General features: G+C 52.9%; 2 protein-coding genes across 9 annotated transcripts in view; one reads left to right on the top strand and one right to left on the bottom strand.

Moving 5' to 3' along the window:
* Positions 1-2,065: 2,065 nt before the first annotated feature.
* LOC116795349 lies at positions 2,066-5,467 on the bottom strand. 2 transcript variants are annotated; one of them, XM_032705009.1, is made up of 4 exons: positions 5,023-5,466; positions 4,069-4,230; positions 3,593-3,682; positions 2,066-3,290 (listed from the first exon to the last, which is right to left on the bottom strand). In XM_032705009.1, exons 1-4 carry the CDS (start codon positions 5,116-5,118, stop codon positions 2,097-2,099), a joined length of 1,542 nt encoding a protein of 513 aa, XP_032560900.1. In that variant the 5' UTR covers positions 5,119-5,466; the 3' UTR covers positions 2,066-2,096. The 2 variants fall into 2 exon arrangements, with proteins under 2 accessions (XP_032560900.1, XP_032560901.1); XM_032705010.1 differs by lacking the exon at positions 3,593-3,682 and having other exon boundaries at positions 5,023-5,467.
* Positions 5,468-9,030: 3,563 nt separating this feature from the next.
* Positions 9,031-21,520, top strand: part of PHF20 (PHD finger protein 20) — a 74,877-nt gene continuing 62,387 nt past the window's right edge. For 2 of the 7 annotated variants that reach the window (XM_032704626.1, XM_032704625.1), the window contains exons 1-3: positions 9,031-9,129; positions 11,302-11,352; positions 12,665-12,712. The gene's annotated coding sequence lies outside the window, so the exon portion shown is untranslated. The remainder of the gene's footprint in view (positions 9,130-11,301; positions 11,353-12,664; positions 12,713-21,520) is intronic. The other 5 variants (XM_032704630.1, XM_032704631.1, XM_032704628.1 and 2 more) reach the window with 4 other exon arrangements.

Raw genomic sequence — 21,520 nt, 5'->3', positions numbered from 1 at the left:
CCTCAGCTGTAGGGCATGGGGGCTGGCAGGAATTGGGGCCCAAGGCCATGAAGGTGTTCAGAAGCTCAACACTGGTCTGCAAAGCTATGACTTCTCCCAAAGGAGAACTAGTGGGTTATGTCATCTCATCTCCACTTGCAGCCCCATTTCCTCCATCCCTTCTGTGCTATGTCTGGTCCTTCGCTCAGATCACAGGGAAGCGGGGAGACTGGGTAGGTGGTGAGGAAAGTGGAGGGCATGGAGTGGAGTGGGGGCAGGACCCTCTCCTTTGAGGGCAGTGAGCTACTGGATTGCCTCAGCTGTGAGGTTCAGCTTCCCTGAAATGACCTTCCTGCTGGGGAAGACAAGGACACTGCAATTGCAAATGGGAAACACTGGGCTGGGTGTCCCCCAGTGGGTGCTATCTCCCCGCTCTCAGGGCAGTTTAGCCAGACTCTAAAGCCCCAGGGACCACAGGAAGGCCTGTAGAGCAGGATCTCAATCATCTGCAAGTAGACAGCCCCATAAAGGACGGAGATGTGAAGGGTCTACAGCCTGCCCCCTTCTCCCAGCTGAATCAGCAGGGATGTCTGGGTGCACTGATGTAGAAGGCCCTGCCTGTTTGTGTGTCTCTCCCAGCCACTCCATGGATGGGGCTGTGCCTGGTCTGGCCAAGAGCACAGACTGAGGGTGGACACTCTTCCCTGGAAACCTGCAGCCGGTTCCCAGCCTCTGGTCTGAGGTGCTCTGGTCGGCAGAGAAGGGGGTGAGAAACTGTCCCAAGGTAGAAAGTAGCCAGATGTGGAGTGCTGCTGTGATGCTGGCACGCTGGCAAGGTGAGTCACTCACCTCCCACCCTGGGTCAGGCAGACCTGTGGGACCCCCGGCAGCCTCTGACAAGAACAGGTACAAGCAGGATGAAGCACGATGGGGAGCGCTGGACACAGAAAACTCATGCCTGGCCTGCTGCACGTCGGTGTGGAGGGCAGGGACTCTGCCCAGATGAATGTGTAAGCCCCGTGCGCGGTGCCGGCCGGCATCTCCTCTCCCAGCAGAGCAGGCGCTGCACAGGCAGCAGTGACCCCGCGTGGGCTGCGCGGAGGCAGCCGAGGGCTCCCGCCTCTGGCAGAGGCCCGTGGGCAGGGAAGACAAACCCTGCGGGCACAGAGGCCCCTCCCGTCCCCTGCCACGAGGGCCCAGGGTGGCCGGGCAGGGAGGAGCGGGGGATCTCGGGCAGAAATTGCTCCCCCGGGTGCTCGCCGGGGCTGCTCCTCGGGCATTGCCCCTCACGGGAGTGACTGTCTGTGCTGGGCCGTGGGCCAGGGCAGCACGGTCAGTGCCAGCAGAGCTGCTGAGCTCGGGGCCAGCTCTCCCACAGCACTGCTGCACTGAGGCCCTTGAAGGGAGGGAGCTGTAGGACACCCCACTGGGAACTTCCTCCCTCTTCCTCAGGAATGTCACCTGATCACAGAGCCTGCCCTTGGGTCTCTGCCTGAGCTGGGTCAGCTGTTTCTGTGATGATGGGGACCCTGATCCCAGACTGTGCACTGACCTCCTCCCCTGACCTGCCTCGTCCCTGTGGGATTTTCCAGTGCTCATCTGATCACTGTCACCATTCCTGCTCTGCTCCCATTTACCACTGGCCTGGCCTGTGCTGGTCAGGGCAGTGCCCTGCCTGTCCCACTGCCAGCTCAGCTCCCACTGCCAGCTGTCCTGGCACAGCTCCCGCTGATAGCAAATCCTGTGGGGTGCACAATACTGCCTGTGCTGAGCATAAACAGATGAGACCTGAACAGATTCCCAGAGAAGGGAGAGAAGGCCCCAACCCATTCCTCAACTTGCCTGACAGCAAAGCTTGCCAAGCAAGCCAAAAATGCTGGCTACTCCTTGCCTCCCTACCTCTGATTTCCTGTGAAGTTGTGTCTCAGTGAGACTGAGGCTGCAGAAGGCGATGGGACAGGTTTCAGCATGGAAAACCCCCATACACAGTTTGGCCTGGCTCGAAGGAAGCACAAGCAAGCCCTTGGCAGTAAACTCTTTATTGACAAAACAAGGGCGTGGATCTGTGAGTGCTGTCCAGGGGCTCTTCACCTCTCCTGCCACACACCTCGCTCTCCTCAGACGGGCTGTGGGCGCACAGCTCTGTGCCGTGCTCCGGCCTGGGCAGGGGGCTTCGGCCCCGCCGGAGGGATGGGCTGGTGGGAAATCCGGGGGTTTGCCACAGGCCCTTTGCAATCCTGTTGGGTGGTCAGTGCAGCCTCAGGCTCGTTCATCCGCGCTAACACCGAGTCAGCAATCCGATCTGCCATGGACCTTATATCCAAAGAGTCAGCTAAGGCAGTTGCCTCCAGATTCATTTTTTTCTCCAAGTTCTCCTCCACTGTTGCAAGACCCTCAGGCTCCACGGTTTTGGCACGACCAGTCCCTTTTACACGCTGCTGTGGTTCTAAGGCAGGCAACTTCGCTCCTGTGTTTGCTTCCAGGTTCTCCTGTTCAGATGCTCCAGGGAATCCTGGCTGCAGCTGTCTGTTGGAGTCGTTTCCCCCAGGAAGCTCCAGAATTTCAGTGTGCTCACAAGTAGAGTCTTGTTCAAACTGAGAAGCTACAAAGGATTGCAAAGTGCAGTTAACACTCTCAACAACTTCTCTGGTGAGTTTGTCAAGGGAAGACTGTGCAGATGCTATGTCCAAAGTGGCTGTTTCATTTTCCTTGCGTTCGCCTGCTTGGGTGGCTCCTCCAACAACAGGCTGCTCCTTCTGCCTGGCTGCTGCCCCTGGCTCAGGAGCTTTGGACATGCTGGATGCCAGACGCTCCCCCAAGATCTCCAGCACAGTCGCTACAAGTTCTTTGGCCACCGCTTCCATTTCCTCACGGTGATCTACAGAAGGATCCGAAAGCTCTACTCTCATGCAGCTGCCAAAAAATCTTCCTCTGATCGCCTGCGCAATCCTCCTTAGACAGCTGACACGCTTATCCCCGGGAACCTTCAACCTCTCCAACACTTTTTGCACCACAATCTCAGCCAGCTCTTCAAGCTTCTGGGCTTCTGTTGATTGCTCAAACAGGCCGCTGGCAGCAGCATCTGGCTTCCTCTGGGACTGAGCACGAGCGCTCTTCTTGGCACCTTCCTGGCCCAACCCAGCTCTGGAGTAGATTTGGCCCGATTTGAGGGGAGTCTTCCTGTTCTTGGGCTGAGGTGGGCAAGATGGTTTTTGAGCCTTCAGCTGCTGCTCTGCCTGGCGGGAAGTGTTGGTGGTTCCGGGCCGTTTGGGGCCATGCTTTGATTTGGCCAGAGGTGGCTGAGTCCTCCCCTGAAAGGTGACACCAGGTTGTGGCCGCTGTTGCCTGGACAAGTGCTGAGGCTTCCCACAGGTCCAGGACAGCACTCTGCTTCAGCCAGGCAACGAGGGCAGGAGAGGACTTGTGCTTGCACATGGCCCTCATGCCCGTGCCCACCCCAGCACCCCACGCTGCCTCAGCCCCGAGCCGCAGAGTCCATTCCTCGCCACAAGGCCCAGCCCTCAGCACAGCTCTCACCTCTTGTGCACTGAGCACCTCCCCTGCAAGGAAAGCCCCAGCCCTCAGCACCACCCTGTGCCCATGCTTTACCCACCTCTTTCCGCATCAACATCTGCTCTGACCGGTCCCTGTGCCTGGTCAGATACTGCCTGTACTCATTGAACTCCTTCAGAGTGCAAACCACCTATGGAGGGACGAGGGCAGAACCCCCCAGGCACTGTCAAACCATGCAGAACTGCCCTCCCCAGTGGGAGGGGAGCTGCTCCTCTGCTCACCATTGCCCCCACTGCCCCTGGTGTCAGAGCCCCTGATTCCCCCCGGCCAGGGCTGAGCGATGCTCCTCGCCCCGGCTCCAGGCCTCGCCCCGGCTGCCTCCTCGGCACACGGGCAGCACGGGGCTGCCTGAGAGGAGCAGGGCTGGGACTTCCCAGGGGGATGTTGGCACCATTTCTGCTCCCAGGGAAACCAGCCCACAGCCCTGCCCTCTGCCCACAGCAGGCGGCTGCAGCAAGTGCTCTGGGAACCCGCTTGGAGAGGGCTGTTCTTGATCAGCCCGACACTCAAACCTACGTTATTGTCACGGGTAACAAAGCCCTGTCTCCTCAGCAACTTCAGGACATCCTTGCGATGGTGGTAGTCCCGCAGGAGGGGGTCATGCAGGCAGTTGTATTGTATAGTGAGGTGGTGGTTGTAGGGATCATCCAGGGTGAAATAAGGAAATGGCCGATGAAGCTGTAAGAGAGATTTTCCAGAGTATGAAGGAGTCAGGAGAGAGCAGGAAAGAGGTGCCACACGGTACTTGTGAAAAGGTAAAGGTTGAAGACCGAGCCTTCTCCATCTTTCTGAAGGCACAGAGACCCACACAGCCAAACTGCAGGGCCAGGCTGGGCTGTGATGGGTTGGGGGAGAGAAGACAAACCCCACCAGCAACCCACCAGCAAAAAGGCAGGTGGAAGAGCTGCAGACCCATCCACAAATGAGCCTTCAAACGTCAAGTCCAGCATTCAAATGCAGCCAATGGAGAATGCAGGAAAGAGTCTCCTTAGCTTAGGCAGGCCCATGACTGCCACCGGGAAGTCTCTGCCCTGGGAATGAGCAGCACAGGCTGCAGGAAGAGGAGGAGGACAGTGTGTGCATTCCCCAAGAAGGGAAGGCAAAGCTGCTCCAAAGACACCAACAAGGCAAGCAGGAGAAGGCTGGAGTCCCCCTCAGAGGTGCCCCAGAGCCCGGCTCGACATTGCTGGGTGAGCGGGAGGGCGCATTGCCCCAGCACCCCAACACAAAGTCACCTGCTGCAGGTGTGGGCCCTACCACACACGTGCACCGAGCCAGAAACCAGTGCAGAGAACTGATAAGTCCTTTTTCTCTGCGTTCCAGAGAGCTTGAGCTTCCCTCCACTGCCCAGCCCTGTCCGACTGAAGGGCTGCAGCTCCTGCTGCAGAGCAGGTGGCCACAGGAACTCCTCTACCTGATGGGAACCCTACCAAAGAGGAGAGCTGATCTACCCCTTTCTACTTGCTTTACCTTTTCCCCCAGTTTTGCCCTGCACAAGACAGGCTTGGATCCAGGAAACACGGGGATCTTGACTGCGAGTGGGAGATCCAGCAGTTTAGGGTCCATTTCACAGGTATCTCCTTCTCCCAGGTGTGGTGTTCTGGGCCCAAGCTGGGAACACACAGACACTTGCACAGCACTTGCAAGAGAGGACAGGTCCTGAGGCCCTAGAGCAGCCCCTGTGTCCCAGCTCCCCAGCTGAGCCCTGTCTGTTGCCCAGGGCTCCCCTCCCCCCCTTATATCCCAATACACTCAGCAGTGTCTCTGCCTTTCAGCAGGACACCAGCAATGAGATGGTGTTCCACGGGTCCTTCCAAGAGCTTTCATGGTGTTACGATCCTGCACTGACTCCAGATGGGTCTTGCTCCAGAGGCACAAGCCGGTCCCAGTATACCCACGGGACATTGTGAGATCATAGTTATGTCACATCACTGCATTGTCACACCACTGTGATGACATCCTGTCACACAGAAAGTGTCCACCAAACCCATGGGTGGGGACCCCCTGGAGGCCCCTGTGGGCCTTCCATTATGTGTGACCCAGCTGAGAGAGCTCATGTCCCCAGGCCCCTTCCCCTGCTCTGTTCTGTCAGTCTGGGAGGGAAAGCAGGTGTCCTCGCCAAAGGAAGAAATGCGAGGAACTGCCACGCCAAAGATGCCTGATTTGGGCTTCACTTTGCCTTTTCTCCCTTTTTAGACCTTCTTCCCTGTCACGGCCAAGCAGCTGCAACTCAGGCAATTGCTTCATGGCTGCGCTTCGCGAGCGAAGATTTGGGAAGGCTCTATCCACATTTGCTACAGGCACGCTGGTGACTTATGAGGCCAATACGTGACAGACATATCCGATTGCAAAAGGCACAGCAGAAAGACTCCTTAGATGGTATATTCTGCAAAACACGGTTCTTTCTGCGTTGCCTTTTCTCCTCGAGAGTGATCCTGCACTAGAGAGGAGACAGCAGCGTTATAGATGGTGTGTCTCCAGGCCTCCCGATTGGAGGCCAGAGTAGACCAGTTATGGTGATCAATATGGCCAAGGCTGAGATGTTGTTTCAGGGAGTCCTTGTATCTCCTCTTTGGGGCTCCTCTCTTGCGGCAGCCGGTGGCAAGTTCACCGTAAAGCAAGATCTTAGGGAGGGGGTGGTTGGTCCTTCATCCTGGAGACGTGCCCTGCCCATCGCAGCTGTGTTCTCATCAACATGGCCTCTATACTTGTGACTGCTGCTTGCTCTAGAACAGAGGTATTGGTCACATAATCTGACCAGTGGATGTTTAGGATTGTACGGAGGCAGCGCTGATGGAAGCATTCTAAGAGTCGCAGGTGGTGGCGGTAGATGACCCATGATTCGGAACCATACAAGAGAGCAGACAGCACAATGGCTCTGTAAACACTGATCTTTGTACTTTTCTTCAAGTGTTTATTACACCATACTCTTTTGTGGAGTTTTCCAAAAGCACTGTATGCCTTTGCTAACCTGTTGTCTATCTCTGTCAATCTTACCGTCCGAGGAGATGAGGCTACCAAGGTAATTAAACTGCTGGACTGATTTGAGCTCTGATTGGCCAATGGTGATGTGGGGACGATGAGGGACTTCCTGAGGTGCAGGTTGATGGAGAACCTCTGTCTTCTTTAAGCTGACTTCCAGCCCAAAGAGCTCAGCAGCATCTGCAAAGCAGGATGTTAGACGCTGCAGAGCTGCTTCTGTGTGGGCAACAAGGGCGGCGTCATCAGGCAATTGCACCAAACTGGATATTTGGCCCATCCCTGTCAACATCTAATTCCTGATTCACATCTTGAGAAACAGAAGAGAAACACAGGCCAAAGGAAATCCCTGCCTTCCCCTTTACTCAGGCTCCCCCTCAGCCCAGACACCTCTCTGCCGCCTTCCCAGTCTCCCCTGCCATTGTTTCTGCTGCTCTCACTTCCTACCCCTTTTTGGCTGGATTTGGTGAGGTCTCTGGTGCTCGTTTCTCCAGCCCCTCTGGTTCATCAGGGCAGCTTTCCCCCTGCAGAGCTCCTGCTCGTCAAACAAAGGCAAGAGGCAGGCACAGCAATCTGTTTGGCTGTGCAAGGATCACCACAGGTGTCTTGGGAAACAGCGAGAGGCACAGCCCAGGGATGGTGTTCCTCTCCTTCCGAAGCAGTTTCTGGCACATGCTCCAGCTGCAGCTCTTCTCCTGTTCAGCAAGTGGAGGAGCAGCACCAGCCACAAGGGCCACAAGCCCCACACTGCATTCAGCTGGCATAGCCTGTCATGTGTTGAGCATGGTGATGTCCCTGCAAGGAAATCCACTGAAGTTTACAGCACAGAACTGTGGGAGCTCAGCAAGAGCAGGAGAAAGGAGGGCTCTGCCCAAAGTCTTGGCAGGGGCTGAGGAAAGCAGTGCTCCTCCAACCAGTTTGGGCCCCTTCCTGGGCTGCAAAACTTAGTTTGTCCACGTTTACTGCTTTCCTTGATGTGTTGGACAACACTGGATCCAAACGGATCCTGCTGATCCAAGCAGGATCTGCCTGTGACCCGGCTCGGAACAGGCAAAGCCAGGCCAGGTGTCTGTGTCAGAGCACTGTTCCCGTTCCCTGGGAAGGGCTGCTGCTCCATGGCCGGGCAGAACCGGCAGGTATGGCTGATGTCTGAGTGCTCCCGGTCATTTTAACCAGGGATGCTTGCATTGGATAGAGACAGTGCACAAGGAGAAATGTCACCAACTGGCACAGGCACATCCGTGAACTGCCAAAAGCCATGTGCTCTCAGTGGGAACAGCAGAACAAGCGATTCCAGTGGGATCTAGGAAGACCCATTTCTGAGGAGAAGGAAGTGGTTTCTGACATGTCATCTCAGGGCAGGTGTGTAAGAGTCTGTGGGCTTTTTTAAGTCGTGAAACTCCATAATGAAATACAGTGCTGTCAAAAAAGGCATTACACAGACACTATGGTGATGTTTTGGTGAAATAAAATAAATATCTATTTCCCTCAAAATGTTGGAATTATTCTTTAGCTACTTTTATTTTAATTTGTTCTCCAATTTTTTTTCTCTTCTGGAAACCTGCAACGTTAACACCCTATGTGAGATTTCAAGGTTCAAATATAAATCCAAACTGATAACTATATTTTCAATCCCTTTTTTTTCCCTGTCGCAGTATTTTTAGCAAGCCACTCTGCTCCCACAGATTCCCGGCACACAGCTCACAGGCTCTGTCAAACCACTCGCACCCGCTGCCGTGCAGCGGTGGGGACACTGGGCTGAGGTTGATGTCACAGGAACAGCCACGTTTGTGCAGCGCCAGCAGTTCCTGCGGCTGCAGGAGGAGGACAGGAGGGAAAAGCTCTTGGATCGGCCGGGCAGCCCCGGCCATCCCGGCACGGCAGTGACTCTGCCACTCACGAACCTGACAGGCAGCAAAGCTCTGCTGGTCTGTGGGCCCTGAACAGGAATTCATTAATTATTCCAGGAAACCTACGTGATTTTATCCACCCACAGTGACAAACACTGCAATATTTGCCATTAGGAACTCCAGCCTGCAAAGAGTTTTGCTCTTCTGTATCAGTGCGGTTTTGGCTTTAAACTAGCATAAAACTAAAAAAAAAAAAGAAAAGAAAAAAAAAAAAAAGAACAGCTCCGTTATCTACAGAAGGACCCGCAGTTCTCTGGCTGCACCGGAGGGTGAATAGGGCTGAGGGGTAGTGACGGCCTCCTCGGGTGGGCACTGTTCAGGGACACGGGACGGTACCTGGGGGCACCGAGCAAGCCGGTGGCTGCGGCATCCGGGGCCAGGTGTGCGGAGGAACCTCATGGGTGTCCCCAGGGGCCAGGCCGTCTGTTTTCGCCGGTGTTCGGCCCGTGCCAGCCCCGCTCCCGGCCCCGCTCCCGCTCGATGCCCGCGCGCACCCCCCTCACACGGGCCCGGCCCCGCCCCCGAACCGCGCGCGCCCGCCGTCCGGAGTGGGCGTGGCTGCTCCGGCTCCGCCCCCCGGCGCCGCATCGCGGCGGCCATTTTGTGCGGCTGCGGTGGGTGCGCGGGGCTCGGGCGGGCCCGGGCGGGGTGGCTCCGTTCTAACCCTTTTTCCCGTACAGATCCCTCGGTAAGAGCGCGGCGGCGCCCGGGCGGGCCGGGCCGCCTGCCCTGCCCTGCCCTGCCCTGCCCTGCCCTGCCCTGCCCTGCCCTGCCCTGCCCTGCCCTGCCCTGCCCCGCCCCGCCCTGCTCTGCGCTGCGGGCCCGCGGTGCGGCGGGGAAGCGCGGGGAGGGAGGCCGGGCGGGCGCGTCCCCGCGCACAAAGGGCTGGGCTGGGCTGGGCCGGGCCGGGCCGGGCCGGGCGGCGCCTCCTCCCACCCGCGGGCCCGGGACGCCGAGCGGGGCCGCTCCCGCCTGGCCGCGGCTCGGCTGAGGCCCCGCGGCCCGGGCCGGCCCCTGCCCGCCGCCCCCTGGCCGTGTCGGGCCCGGCCGGCGGAGCTGCGCGGGCAGGTGAGTCCGTGCGGGCCGAGCGCGGGCCCGGGCGGCGGGGGCGGCCGAGTGACCTTGCGGCGGGGCCGGGGCCGGCCGGTGGGGGCTGTGTCGGGGCCCGAGGCGGGATCGGAGGGGCCCCGAGCGGCGGGAGCGGGAGGGGCGCGGGGCCGATCCCGGGGGCGCCTCTCCCGGCGCCGGGGGACGGGAACCCGCGTGGAGCAGGTACCGGCCCCGCCAGGGGTTCGCCACGGCCGGGGGAGGCTTCCGTGGGCGGTACCGCCGGCTGGAGGCTTCGCGCCCTTCTGTGGCCCGCGAAGTCAGGAGCACTTCTCCATCCCGCTGCGTTTTGTCCCTTTAAAATGTTTTAAAGAAACAGAAATGGTTGTGGATCCCACAAGGCGGTGACGCCTCATGGTGTACAGTTGGGAGGCACCGTGGTGGTCTTCCTGGCGGGCCTGGCTTTAGATACGGCTTATTGCCGCCGAAGTGGGGTTTTGTGTCAATGGACTTGGTGTGGATGCTCAGTCTGTAGCCATACCAGGGCTTGGTTAATCGAAACAGGTTGTCAGTACAATTTTAGCAAACAGTTGTATCTCCTTTACTTATTGAAAATCTTTTGGGTACCAGAGATGTTTCTGTGATCCCATGCTATTGTTTGTAGCCTTAATGCTTGAAAATATATCAAGAGGGATATCTGAATATTGATAAGCCCAAGTTGGATAAAAGAAATACCATCTTTCTGAGTACAGAATTTGGTGTTGTATGCAGTAGGAGAATTAAACCAAGTGTTAAAAACAATGACAATGACTTGAATTAACCTTTTGTCAGTATATGTACAGCAGCTTGTAATTGAGCGTTTCTGTAGCAGAGATGCTTTTGAACCTGGGTTCATTTAATTTTCTGTAATGAGTAAAGATCCTTTCACGGGACCAGTTTCCAAAAAAAAAGGCCAAATGAGAAGACTTCAGCAAAGATCAGTAATTATATAGTTCTCTCTTTAATTTTTGTGTGACTTTTAATAGTTTCTTGATGGAAGGTGGCTTCGGTGAATGCACTTCGTTTGACCTGAGTCAGCCTGTGGAAGAGTTCAGTTTACATTCTTGCAGATAAATCTGTGGATGTCTCCTCTATGGAAATAAAATCTTACTTGAGCGGGCTGAGAGTAAAATCTCTTTGCCTGTAATCCAGAGGAATTAATTAAGGTCAAGTTGGGAATGTGGCTAGAGTGGTAATTGCTCATAACAGTGCTGTCTTGACTGAAATGTAAGAAGCATGTAATTAATTCTTACCTTTAATTGGCTAAGTTCTCTGTAGCACTTTCTTTTGCTCTTGTAGTTCCTGGATGACCTAGGCAAGATATTGACCTAAATTCCCCCCCTTGGCCAGGAAAGGAGAGTGCCATCCCTAATTTAATTGTAGGTGGTGATCAGTTCTCTGTAACTGCACGTTTTATTTATAACTGCACCCGTAGAAGCCAGGTATTGTGTGTAGCTGTAATTTGTCAGACTTTGGCAGGAGCTGACACTGGCTGTCCCAGCGTTTGTCCCCTCTGTCCTGCCTGTGTGGCACTGTCCTGCACACATGTGGGCAATTGCCTTGTGAACTGAGCTAAAGAACGTACACAGGGCAGGGGGAGGATTTGTTGCTCAGCCCTACCTGTGGTTGTTGTCAGTATTTATACTGCAGTCTTGATGGTTGTCTGGACCTACTGGTGCATCATATGAAGAAGTCTTGTGAAGTGCTTATGAGAGTTCATTGAACTGCTGAGCAAGTATACCCCTTCATACTTCTGTTCCTTGCTTGCCTACAGGTTTGCTTTGACTCCTTGTGCTTCCTCTGCAAGAAAATACTTTTTTTTCAGGTAAGAAATGGTGACTTAGAGCTTTTGGTTTGTCTTTACTGTCAAAATGCCGGTAGCTACATGGGCTGTGTATTTCTGAAAACCTTTTTGGAACCAGTGGCTTTTCAGTTTTTTTGTGCCTGCAAGCACCAGGCTAAGTGATGATGTGTGACCATGTGAGTGTATACTGTGCCTATGCTGACTGACTGCAGGTAATAATGGTTACTGGAATATAAACACTCCTTTATGAGGCATGTTAGTTTGTTGACATGCCTTTGTGTTTTACAGGGCTTAAGAACTTCCAGCCAGCCTTGTTTAAGTGTAGCCAGCTGCAGTCTGCCTCATTTTTTTTATAAACCTATCTGAAATGGAATCATTAAAATTGCTTAAAAGGGAAAACTCTCCATCTGTTCTGCCTTAGCTTGGTAGCCTGTCTGAATGGAAAGAGAGGAAGCACTAGTGCTTAGTGTGGGGTGGTGGTGAGATGTTTTTTGCTATGAATTTAACACCAAAGAGCTTTCCTGATTCCCAAGGAAATGGAGAATATCCTCTTATTGCACAGAGTCCTTGAGTCAGGAAACTCTCTGGAACATCTATAGTGCTCTAGATGTGGAGCTGAGCATCCTTAGGCTAGACCTGTGTGTCAGCGGTGCAAAGACAGTGCTATTGGTCGGGTCTGAGTTAGGATTTTAGTTAGGCTTAAAAGCATGTGTTGGCATAGCGGAGGTTGTGAGTACACCAGGCCTGCATCGCTTCCTCCCTGTTCTGTAGTTTGCTAATGGCTTTTTTATTTCATGATCCCCTGTATTTGTATCAGTCCAGTGCCTGTGCTGCAGCTGTCTTCTCTATATTACTGTTATCAGTCTTACAAAAAAATGCACTGATTTTTTTTGTTTGTTAGTTTTTCCTGCTGTATTTTCATCTCAGAGCTGGGAGACAAGTCTATAAGCAGCCATGAAGTGCACCCCTTTCCTTCCTTTTTATAATAAAATGGGGGAGTCACATCCTTTTTGCACTGTTGCACATGCACAGATGATGTGTCTGCTTAATGAGTTATCTTCAATAAAGGCAGTTTTTCATCAAAGCTCATGGCAGTGTAACTTGGAACATTTCCTTTTATTTGACTATCATGAAAATATCCTTTATTGACAAGTAGGATAGATTTAGTCCTGTCCAGGCAGGAAGCAGTGGAATAAAACTGAGAATGCCATGTCTAGGTGTCAGAACACTGTATATTGACTGGGTGGTGCCTTTCAGTGGCCAATATTGCAGGTGGTATAAATTATCTCTGAAAAAATGTTTCTCAGGCTTTTTTTTATGGATGTTTTTACAGGTAGACTTCTTCCAGGAGTCATAAGTCCAAGCCCAGTTGCTGCTGCAGGTATTGTAACCAGATAATTTTTGTGCTTTCTGACTTGCTCCCTCCATTTTCAGTCATAACATTTTCATCTGATAGCTAGAATTTATGTTGATGCTTGCTGATAAGCAAAATCTTAGGTTTAGCATCCTGCTGTAAGTGTGTACTGTGCTGCTGGAACATCCAGAGCAACCTCAGAGCCAGGGGCAGGACATCAAAGCTGAAGAACTAGTTGGTCAGTTTACTGACCACACATAGTCTGAAGTGTTAAATTTCTGTCTGAAGTGTGGGTTTCTGTACAATACTGAGGTATTGTTTTCAGAAGGGATATAGGTGGTAGTGCTTCAGTACTTTGGCGTTGTAGTCAAGCAGACTGTATGTAAGCAAATGGAAGTTGTATTCTTGGACTCTGCTCATTTCTTAAAGCTGTTTTCCTTTAAGAAGATACCTGCTGTCTTGGTAAAGTAGTGACATTGAGCCCACATGTGGTTCTTGTCCTGATTTGTCATGCAAGGCTGCCCTGACAGCACTTGGTCTGGGGTTCCGTAAGTTCAACCTTAGGCTGCTGCAGCACCACCCTAGACCAAGTATTTAAATATAGTCCCACTGTAAGTCAGTTTGTCCAAGGAGTTTTGTGGGATTGTTGTTGGTTTTGCTTCTGAGGGAGTGTAGAATGGCAATGAGAAGCAGTCCGCTTTTTTTCCTTTTCCACATTTAATTTTTATTTGTCAAAGGCACTTTGAGCCCACAGGTACCCATTAGGCAGGGCAATAAGGTCTTTTTTGGGGATGGTTAGACTCAGTGCATTCAGCATCCTGAAGTGGTTTGTCCTGGTTCTGGTGAGGACAGGGTTAATTTTTGCAGTAGCCAGGAGGAGGCAGGGGCTGGGCCCGGGCCCGGCTGGTCTCTGTTGTTGGGCTCTGCCTGTAGTGGTGAATCACACCTGAATCCATTGCTCACCTCTCCTATACACTTCTGTTATGAATATTGTTACCTTGGGTGCTACCTTTGGGAGTGTGTTAATAATCACATCCAGTCTGTGGGGGCAAGACGGAAGGATGATTTTCCCCAGCTTTTCAACCCCTTTTTCTGCTTCAGGCATGTTACAACACCTTTTGTGAATTTTGAATTCCCTTTGGATGTTAAGGAAAGCATGTTCTTGTCGCTAAGTCTGTCAGGTCTCCTCAGTGTGGTCCACACCACGGTTAGAATTAAGAAAGATATTTCTAGGGAGGTCTTGCAGAGATTTGCCCTGAGGGTGGATAGTCATGAGTGGCATGGATTGTGGGAGGGCACGGGCCAGTATTTGGAGGACTTCTCTCTTCTGATGGTTTGGAAGTTCACCTCTGACCAACTACAGAACCCTGATAAAGTGATAAAATATGTGGAAGAAAAATGCTGTGGCAGTTGCAGAGAGGTGCAAAGTTTATGCAACCTGCTAGGTGGTGAAATGCCAGGGAAAAAGGTGTCCAGTGCCTGAGAGAATTAGCTGTGTTGCAGGTAATCCATAGACATTCAAATAAAAAGCAGTCCCCTGGCCATCCAGAGGAGGTCAAGTGCACACAATCCACGTGGTAGAAGTTTGTACAGAGCATGCTGTCGTTGTACACCAACTCATTGGCATTGATGTTAATGAAAGGAGGAGGACAAACAGGGCTTCAGGGGACAACCTGACACGGGCAACAGGAAGATCATCTTTTTTCCTCCCTACTGACCTGCGCCTCTGCTGTGGAAAAACTGTCCAAGACTGTGGACAGACTTGAAAGGCTTGAACAAACCAGAGAGGAAATGTCCCATGCCCTGCTGGTGCGGACCAGAGTCTCTGCTGTTGGGATAAGTGCCACCCAGCTCAAGAGAGAGGGGACACGCTGTGAGGTAACCTGTGGGTTTACCTGACCATGCATGACCATGGAGAGGATATGATGAAGTGGGATGGAAAACTCACCTCTGCCCCAGCAGCACAGGTGTTGTGTGAGTTGAGAGGGAGAACAGCCACCACAGGAAATTCTTCAAGGGTAAATACTGCTCTAGTTTCCTGACAGAACAGGAGGGCTGATGTTACTTCCCATCCTCCTGAAGGGACCTGCAGTTCCTATTTACAACAAGTGAGCAATGAGTGCTATGACCAGAATTAGAGGTGCCCTGCCTCCAGCCAGGTGGACAACTGGATCTACTGGACCGTGTGGATGCTATGGCCTGGCACATCAGACCCACAGGAGCATAAGGCTTTAGTTGACACTGGTGCACAGTGTGCCTCGATGCTATCAAGATACGTAGGGGCAGAATCCATCTCTATTTCTAGGGTCACAGGGGGATCCCAACAGCTGACTGTACTGGAAGTTGAAGTGAGTCTGACAGGGAATGTGTTGTAAAAACACCCCCTTGTGACTGCCCCCGAGGCCCCATCTGTCCCCAGAAGGGCATTACTGGGCTTTTGGGATAGCTGCTGTGGAGACAGAGGAAATTAGGCAGTTGTATACCTTGCCTGGTCCTTGAGAGGACCCCTCTGCTGTGGGACTGCTGAGGGTTGAAGAACAACAGTTACCAGTTGCTACCACAGCAGTGCAACGTCAGCAGCACCGCATGAACTGGGACTCTGTGACCCCCAGCCAGGACGTGATCTGTGAACTGGAGACTGAGGGAGTGGTCAGGAAGACTTTCTCCCCCTTTAACAGTCTGTATGGCCAGTGTGTAAGTCCAGTGGAGACTGACAGTGGACTGTCATGGCTTGAATGAAGTCACACCACCACTGAGCACTGCTGTGCGGACATGCTGGAACTTCAGTACGAGCTGGAGTCCGAGGCAGTCCAGTGGTGCCACTATCAACATTGCTAATGGGTTCTTCTTCGTTCCTTTGGCAGCAGAGTGCAGGCCACAGTTTGCTTTTACTCGGAGGGGTGTGCAGTACACCTGGAACCAACTGCCCCAGGGCTGGAAACACAGCCCCACCATTTGCCATGGACTGATCCAGACTGCACTGGAAAAGGGTGAGGCTCCAGAAACTTACAGTACATTGATGACATCATCACGTGGGGCAACATGGCAGAGGCAGTTTTTGGAGAAAGGGGAGAAGATAATCCAAATCCTTCTGAAGGCCAGTGTGCTGGTTTGAAAGTTAACCAGCAGAGGAAACCGAGTCAACTCAAAGAGAGATTACAAGTCAGAATAACAATTTAATAAAATAATACAATAAGTACGACCACACAGACAAGCAACAGGCACTAACCCACAAAGCCCAAATGTACAACCCAGCACCCCGGGGTACAAACAAAGCGGTGCTACCTGGGTCCCCCCTTCAGTCCAAAGCAAAGGGAGAGGGGAAAAACCTGCGGGTGGGAGAGCTGCTGCAGTCCAGCCAAAAGTGGTAATTGTAGTCCGTCCGAGGGTGGTGGTGAACTGCAGTCTGGTTGAGAGCGATGAGCTGATGCCTGGTTGAGAGCGATGAGCTGATGCCTGGTTGAGAGCGATGAGCTGCGGTCCTCCTCTGGATCCCACGAGTGGTAAAAAGGTTCCGAAACTCCAGGTTTATATACTCTCCAGTTCAGGTGGGAATGTTCAGTCCTCCCCTCAGAGCGGGGAATTCCATAAAAGGGTGTTTAGTCCTTCCCTCAGAGCGGGGAGTTCCATAAAAGGGTATGAGGGTGCTCATTCCATAAAAGGATATGAGGGTGCTCAGGAACATCCCCCCCCACACACCTCGCAGGCCTCTACTGACAACAGTTTCTGGGAAATGGCATGGAGGGCTATAGAATACACAGTTTGGGCTATACCCATTCAGTGATGAATCGGTCCCAGCTGTTCTAACCAGGACATTATCCACCCCTTATTCTATGCCGTCCATGTCATGCCCAAATTAACCCCCTTAAAAACTATGTCTCCTTAAAACTATATACACTTACATATATATATATATATATACACAATGAAACATTACAGACCATTCTCACTCAAAATTAGGTCCCCTTGTGGTACACAACGTGTCTCCCCATCTTTTTGCATTACCCACCAGGTGGAACCAGGTCCTTGAGCAAAAACAATCCCTCGGATGGGTTTGCCTTTGCTTGAGGTGGGACTAATCCAAACAGTCTTCCCTAACATTCCTCTCATATGCACCACAGGGACTTTATCTCCATCTACAGTATGCAAAAGTTCTGATTGAGCAGGGCCAGCTCGATTGATGGAGCCTCGGGTGTTGACCAACCAGGTGGCCTTTGCTAAATGCAGCTCCCAGTGTTTGAAAGTCTTCCCACACAGTGCCTTCAGGGTGGTTTTCAGCAGTCCGTTGCACCGCTCAACCTTTCCAGCCGCTGGTGCATGGTAGGGGATATGATACACCCACTCAATGCCATGCTCTTTGGCCCAGGTGTCTACGAGGCCATTCTTGAAATGGGTCCCATTATCAGACTCAATTCTCTCCGGGGTGCCATGTCGCCACAGGACTTGTTTTTCAAGGCCCAGGATGGTATTCCGGGCAGTGGCATGAGGCACAGGGTATGTCTCCAGCCATCCAGTACTTCCTTCTACCATGGTCAGTACATAGTGCTTGCCTTGGCGGGTTTTGGGGAGCGTGATGTAGTCAACTTGCCAGGCTTCCCCATACCTGTACTTCGACCACCGTCCACCATACCATAGAGGTTTCACCCGCTTGGCCTGCTTGATGGCAGCACATGTCTCACAGTCATGGATGACCTGTGAGACAATGTCCTTGGTTAAGTCCACCCCTCGGTCACGAGCCCATCTGTATGTTGCATCTCTCCCCTGGTGACCGGAGGCATCATGGGCCCATCGAGCCAGAAATAATTCTCCTTTGTGCTGCCAATCCAGATCTACCTGAGAGACTTTAATCCTGGCAGCTCGGTCCGCCTGCTCGTTGTTACGATGCTCCTCAGTAGCCCGTTTCTTGCCTACATGAGCGTCTACGTGACCGACCTTCACACTCAGCTTCTCTACCCGGCCAGCGATGTCCTGCCACATCTCTGCCGCCCAGATGGGTTTCCCTTGGCGCTGCCAGTTGGCCTTTTTCCATCGCTCCAGCCATCCCCACAGAGCATTGGCCACCATCCATGAGTCAGTGTAGAGATAGAGTCTTGGCCACTTCTCTCGTTCAGCTATATCCAAAGCCAACTGAACGGCTCTAAGCTCTGCAAACTGACTTGACCCACCTTGTCCTTCAGTCGCTTCTGCAACTCGCCGTGTGGGGCTCCACACGGCTGCCTTCCATTTTCGGTTTGTCCCTACCATGCGACAGGAGCCATCCGTGAAGAGCGCATATCGCCTTTCATCTGCTGGTAGCTTGTCATATGGTGGGGCCTCCTCAGCCCGTGTCACCTGCTCCTCTTCTTCTTCAGAGGATAGTCCAAAACTCTCACCTTCGGGCCAATTGGTGATAATTTCCAGAATCCCAGGGCGATTAGGATTCCCTATCCGGGTTCGCTGCGTGATCAGAGCGATCCATTTACTCCATGTGGCATCGGTGGCGTGATGTGTCGAAGGAACTCTTCCCTTGAACATCCAGCCCAGCACTGGTAGTCGGGGTGCCAGGAGGAGCTGCACTTCGGTGCCGATCACTTCTGAGGCAGCTCGAACTCCTTCATAAGCAGCCAGGATCTCTTTCTCAGTTGGTGTATAGCTGGCTTCAGATCCTTTGTATCCCCGACTCCAGAATCCCAGCGGTCGTCCGCGGGTCTCCCCAGGCACCTTCTGCCAGAGGCTCCAGGAAGGGCCATTCTTCCCGGCTGCAGTGTAGAGCATGTTCTTCACATCCTGTCCTGTCCTTACTGGCCCAAGGGCTACCGCATGGGCAATCTCCTGTTTAATTTGTTCAAAGGCTTGTTGTTGTTCAGGGCCCCACTGGAAATCATTTTTCTTCCGTGTCACAAGGTAGAGAGGGCTTACAATCTGGCTGTACTCGGGGATATGCATCCTCCAAAAGCCCACAGCGCCTAGGAAAGCCTGTGTTTCCTTCTTGCTGGTTGGTGGGGACATGGCTGCTATTTTGTTAATCACCTCTATTGGAATTAGGCGGCGTCCATCTTGCCACTTCACTCCTAGGAACTGAATTTCCTGAGCAGGTCCCTTGACCTTACTCCGTTTAATGGCAAAACCAGCTCTTAGGAGAATCTGGATTATCTTCTCTCCTTTCTCGAAGACTTCCCCCGCTGTGTTCCCCCATACAATGATGTCGTCAATGTACTGTAGATGTTCTGGAGCCTCACCCTTTTCCAGTGCAGTCTGGATCAGTCCATGGCAAATGCTGGGACTGTGTTTCCACCCCTGAGGCAGTCGATTCCAAGTGTACTGCACACCTCTCCAAGTGAAAGCAAATTGTGGTCTGCACTCCGCTGCCAAAGGAATGGAGAAAAAGGCATTGGCAATGTCAATGGTGGCGTACCACTTGGCTGCCTTGGACTCCAGCTCGTACTGGAGCTCCAGCATGTCCGGCACAGCAGCACTCAGGGGCGGTGTGACTTCATTGAGTCCACGGTAATCCACTGTCAGCCTCCACTCTCCGCTGGATTTACGCACTGGCCATATAGGGCTATTAAAGGGTGAGCGAGTCTTGCTGACCACCCCCTGGGTCTCCAGGTCACGGATCATCTTATGTATAGGGGTCACAGAGTCTCGGTCGGTGCGGTATTGCCGACGGTGCACTGTTGCTGTGGCTATCGGTACCAACTGTTCTTCAACCTTCAGCAGTCCCACAGCAGAGGGGTCCTCTGAGAGACCAGGCAAGGTGTTCAATTGTCTAATTTCCTCTGTCTCCACAGTAGCTATGCCAAAAGCCCAGCGAAGTCCTTTTGGGTCTTTGAAATACCCACTCCTCAGGTAATCTATGCCAAGGATGCACGGGGCCTCTGGGCCAGTCACGATGGGGTGTCTGTGCCATTCCTTCCCAGTCAGGCTCACTTCAGCTTCCAGTACAGTCAGCTGTTGGGATCCCCCTGTTACCCCAGAAATAGAGATGGATTCTGCCCCTACGTATCTTGATGGCATTAAAGTACATTGTGCGCCGGTGTCCACTAAGGCCTTATATCTTTGTGGCTCTGGTGTGCCAGGCCACCGAATCCACACTGTCCAATAGACTCGATTGTCCCTCTCCTCTACCTGGCTAGAGGCAGGGCACCCCTAATCCCGGTCATGGTACTCGTTGTGCTCTTCTTGTGAGTATGACCTGGAGGTCCCTTCAAGAGGATCAGACGTATCATCATTCCTGTACCGTCTGGAGTCTTGCCCACGAGAGACTGGAGCAACATTTACCCTTGAAGAGTTCCTTGTGGCACTTGTTCCTCTTTTCAGTTCACGTACCCGGGCTGCTAAGGAAGAGGTGGGTTTCCCATCCCACTTCCTCATATCTTCTCCGTGCTCACGGAGGTAAAACCATAGATTGCCACGTGGAGTGTGTTCTCTCTCCTTAGCTGGGGGACGCTGGCTCCTGATAGCAGAGACTCTTGTTTGTCCTGGCGCGATATGGAAGATCCCTTCCTTAATTTCTTCTCTTAGCTTCTGGTGTCCCTCTTCAATCTTCTCTTCCAGGCTTCGGACATGTTCGGCCAGTTTGGTTTCCACACATGAGACATGGGCTCGTAGTGGGGCGGTGACAGTGTCTTCATAAATCCTGAGTTTACTGACCAACGCGCCCACCTTGTCCTCTCCTTCCCTCCATTGCAGCGTTGCTAAGTAGCGGGAATACATTTCTGGCCCGAGTCGTGCAAACTTTAACCACATCTGGGATGTGCACTGTACACCATCTGGACTTTTAGGGAATCTTTCATCCTCTGAAAAGATTATCTCCAGTACAGCTAATTCTCTTAAACACCGGATACCTTGTTCCATTGTGTTCCACTGTCCTTGCTGTACGTGGAGGTCCTCCTTACAAAGGTATCTCTCCCTCACACTGGACAACAGTCGCCGCCAGAGGCTGAGAGTTTCCTGCCTCCTTCCAGTCCCCTGGTCAATGACTACATCTCGAGACAGGGATCCCAGCTGTCTGGCTTCACTCCCATCTAGGATTGTATCGTTAGCTGCGGCATCCCAGATTCGGAGCAGCCAGGTCAGAATGGACTCATTCGCCTGTCGTGTGAACTCTCTCCGGAGCTCACGTAGCTCACCCAGGGATAGGGACCGAGTGATTATTTCTGGCTCTGTCTCCTCCGGTGGATGTGAAGGTCCTGCCTCTTCATCATCATTTGCTATACGGACTGATTTAGTCTTTGATTTCCTTTTCTGGACAGGGGCGACTGCTATTGGTTTGGGTTGTTCTTCTGGCTCCTCGATGGTTTGTGTGGACACGGTGCCGGTTGATTCATTTCTTTCTCCCTCTGACTCAGCTGTGGTTTGGGTGGACGTGGTACCTGTGGATCTGCTCCTTCTCTCCTCCCCCTGACAGCACTGTACCATGTCAAGTAGTGTCCGGTAGGCAGTGGCCAGGGCCCAGCAGGTTGCTGTGAGCTGGCCATCTCTGGAGCTGCCAGAGCATTTTCCTTTCACCAGTCTTATCATGCTAACAGGATCCTGCAGTTGTTCAGGGGTGAATTTCCAGATCATTGGAGGAGAAAACTTCTCCAAATACTGGCCAATGTCCTCCCACTTCCCGTGCCACTCAGCATTATCTGCTCCCAGGGCAGGCGTCCAAACAACCTCCCTAGAAGGCCCTGTTCTGACCCTAAACATGGTGTAGACAGTACAGAGCAGACAAAGCAACACTAACAATAACATTATGCTGTCCTTAACATCAAAAGGGAACTCAATATTTTCAAAAACTGTTGTAGCAGGTCTGAAGGGGAAGAAAGAGGTGAGAGGCTGGAAACAACCATTCCCCCCTGTTTCCCCAAA

The sequence above is a fragment of the Chiroxiphia lanceolata genome, chromosome 17, assembly GCF_009829145.1.
Source record: "Chiroxiphia lanceolata isolate bChiLan1 chromosome 17, bChiLan1.pri, whole genome shotgun sequence".
Classification (NCBI taxonomy): Eukaryota; Metazoa; Chordata; class Aves; order Passeriformes; family Pipridae; genus Chiroxiphia; species Chiroxiphia lanceolata.
The sequence above is the reverse complement of the archived record's forward strand: the minus strand, read 5'-3'. Positions and strand labels throughout refer to the sequence as shown.

Excerpts from the sequence above, each read along its gene's own strand:
- LOC116795349 (XM_032705009.1), bottom strand. The coding sequence starts at position 5,118 with ATGGACCCTAAACTGCTGGATCTCCCACTCGCAGTCAAGATCCCCGTG. Across the intron at positions 4,231-5,022 it reads GGGCAAAACTGGGGGAAAAG|CTTCATCGGCCATTTCCTTA; the intron begins GTAAAGCAAGTA and ends TCTCTCTTACAG. Across the intron at positions 3,291-3,592 it reads AGATGTTGATGCGGAAAGAG|GGGAGGACTCAGCCACCTCT; the intron begins GTGGGTAAAGCA and ends GTCACCTTTCAG.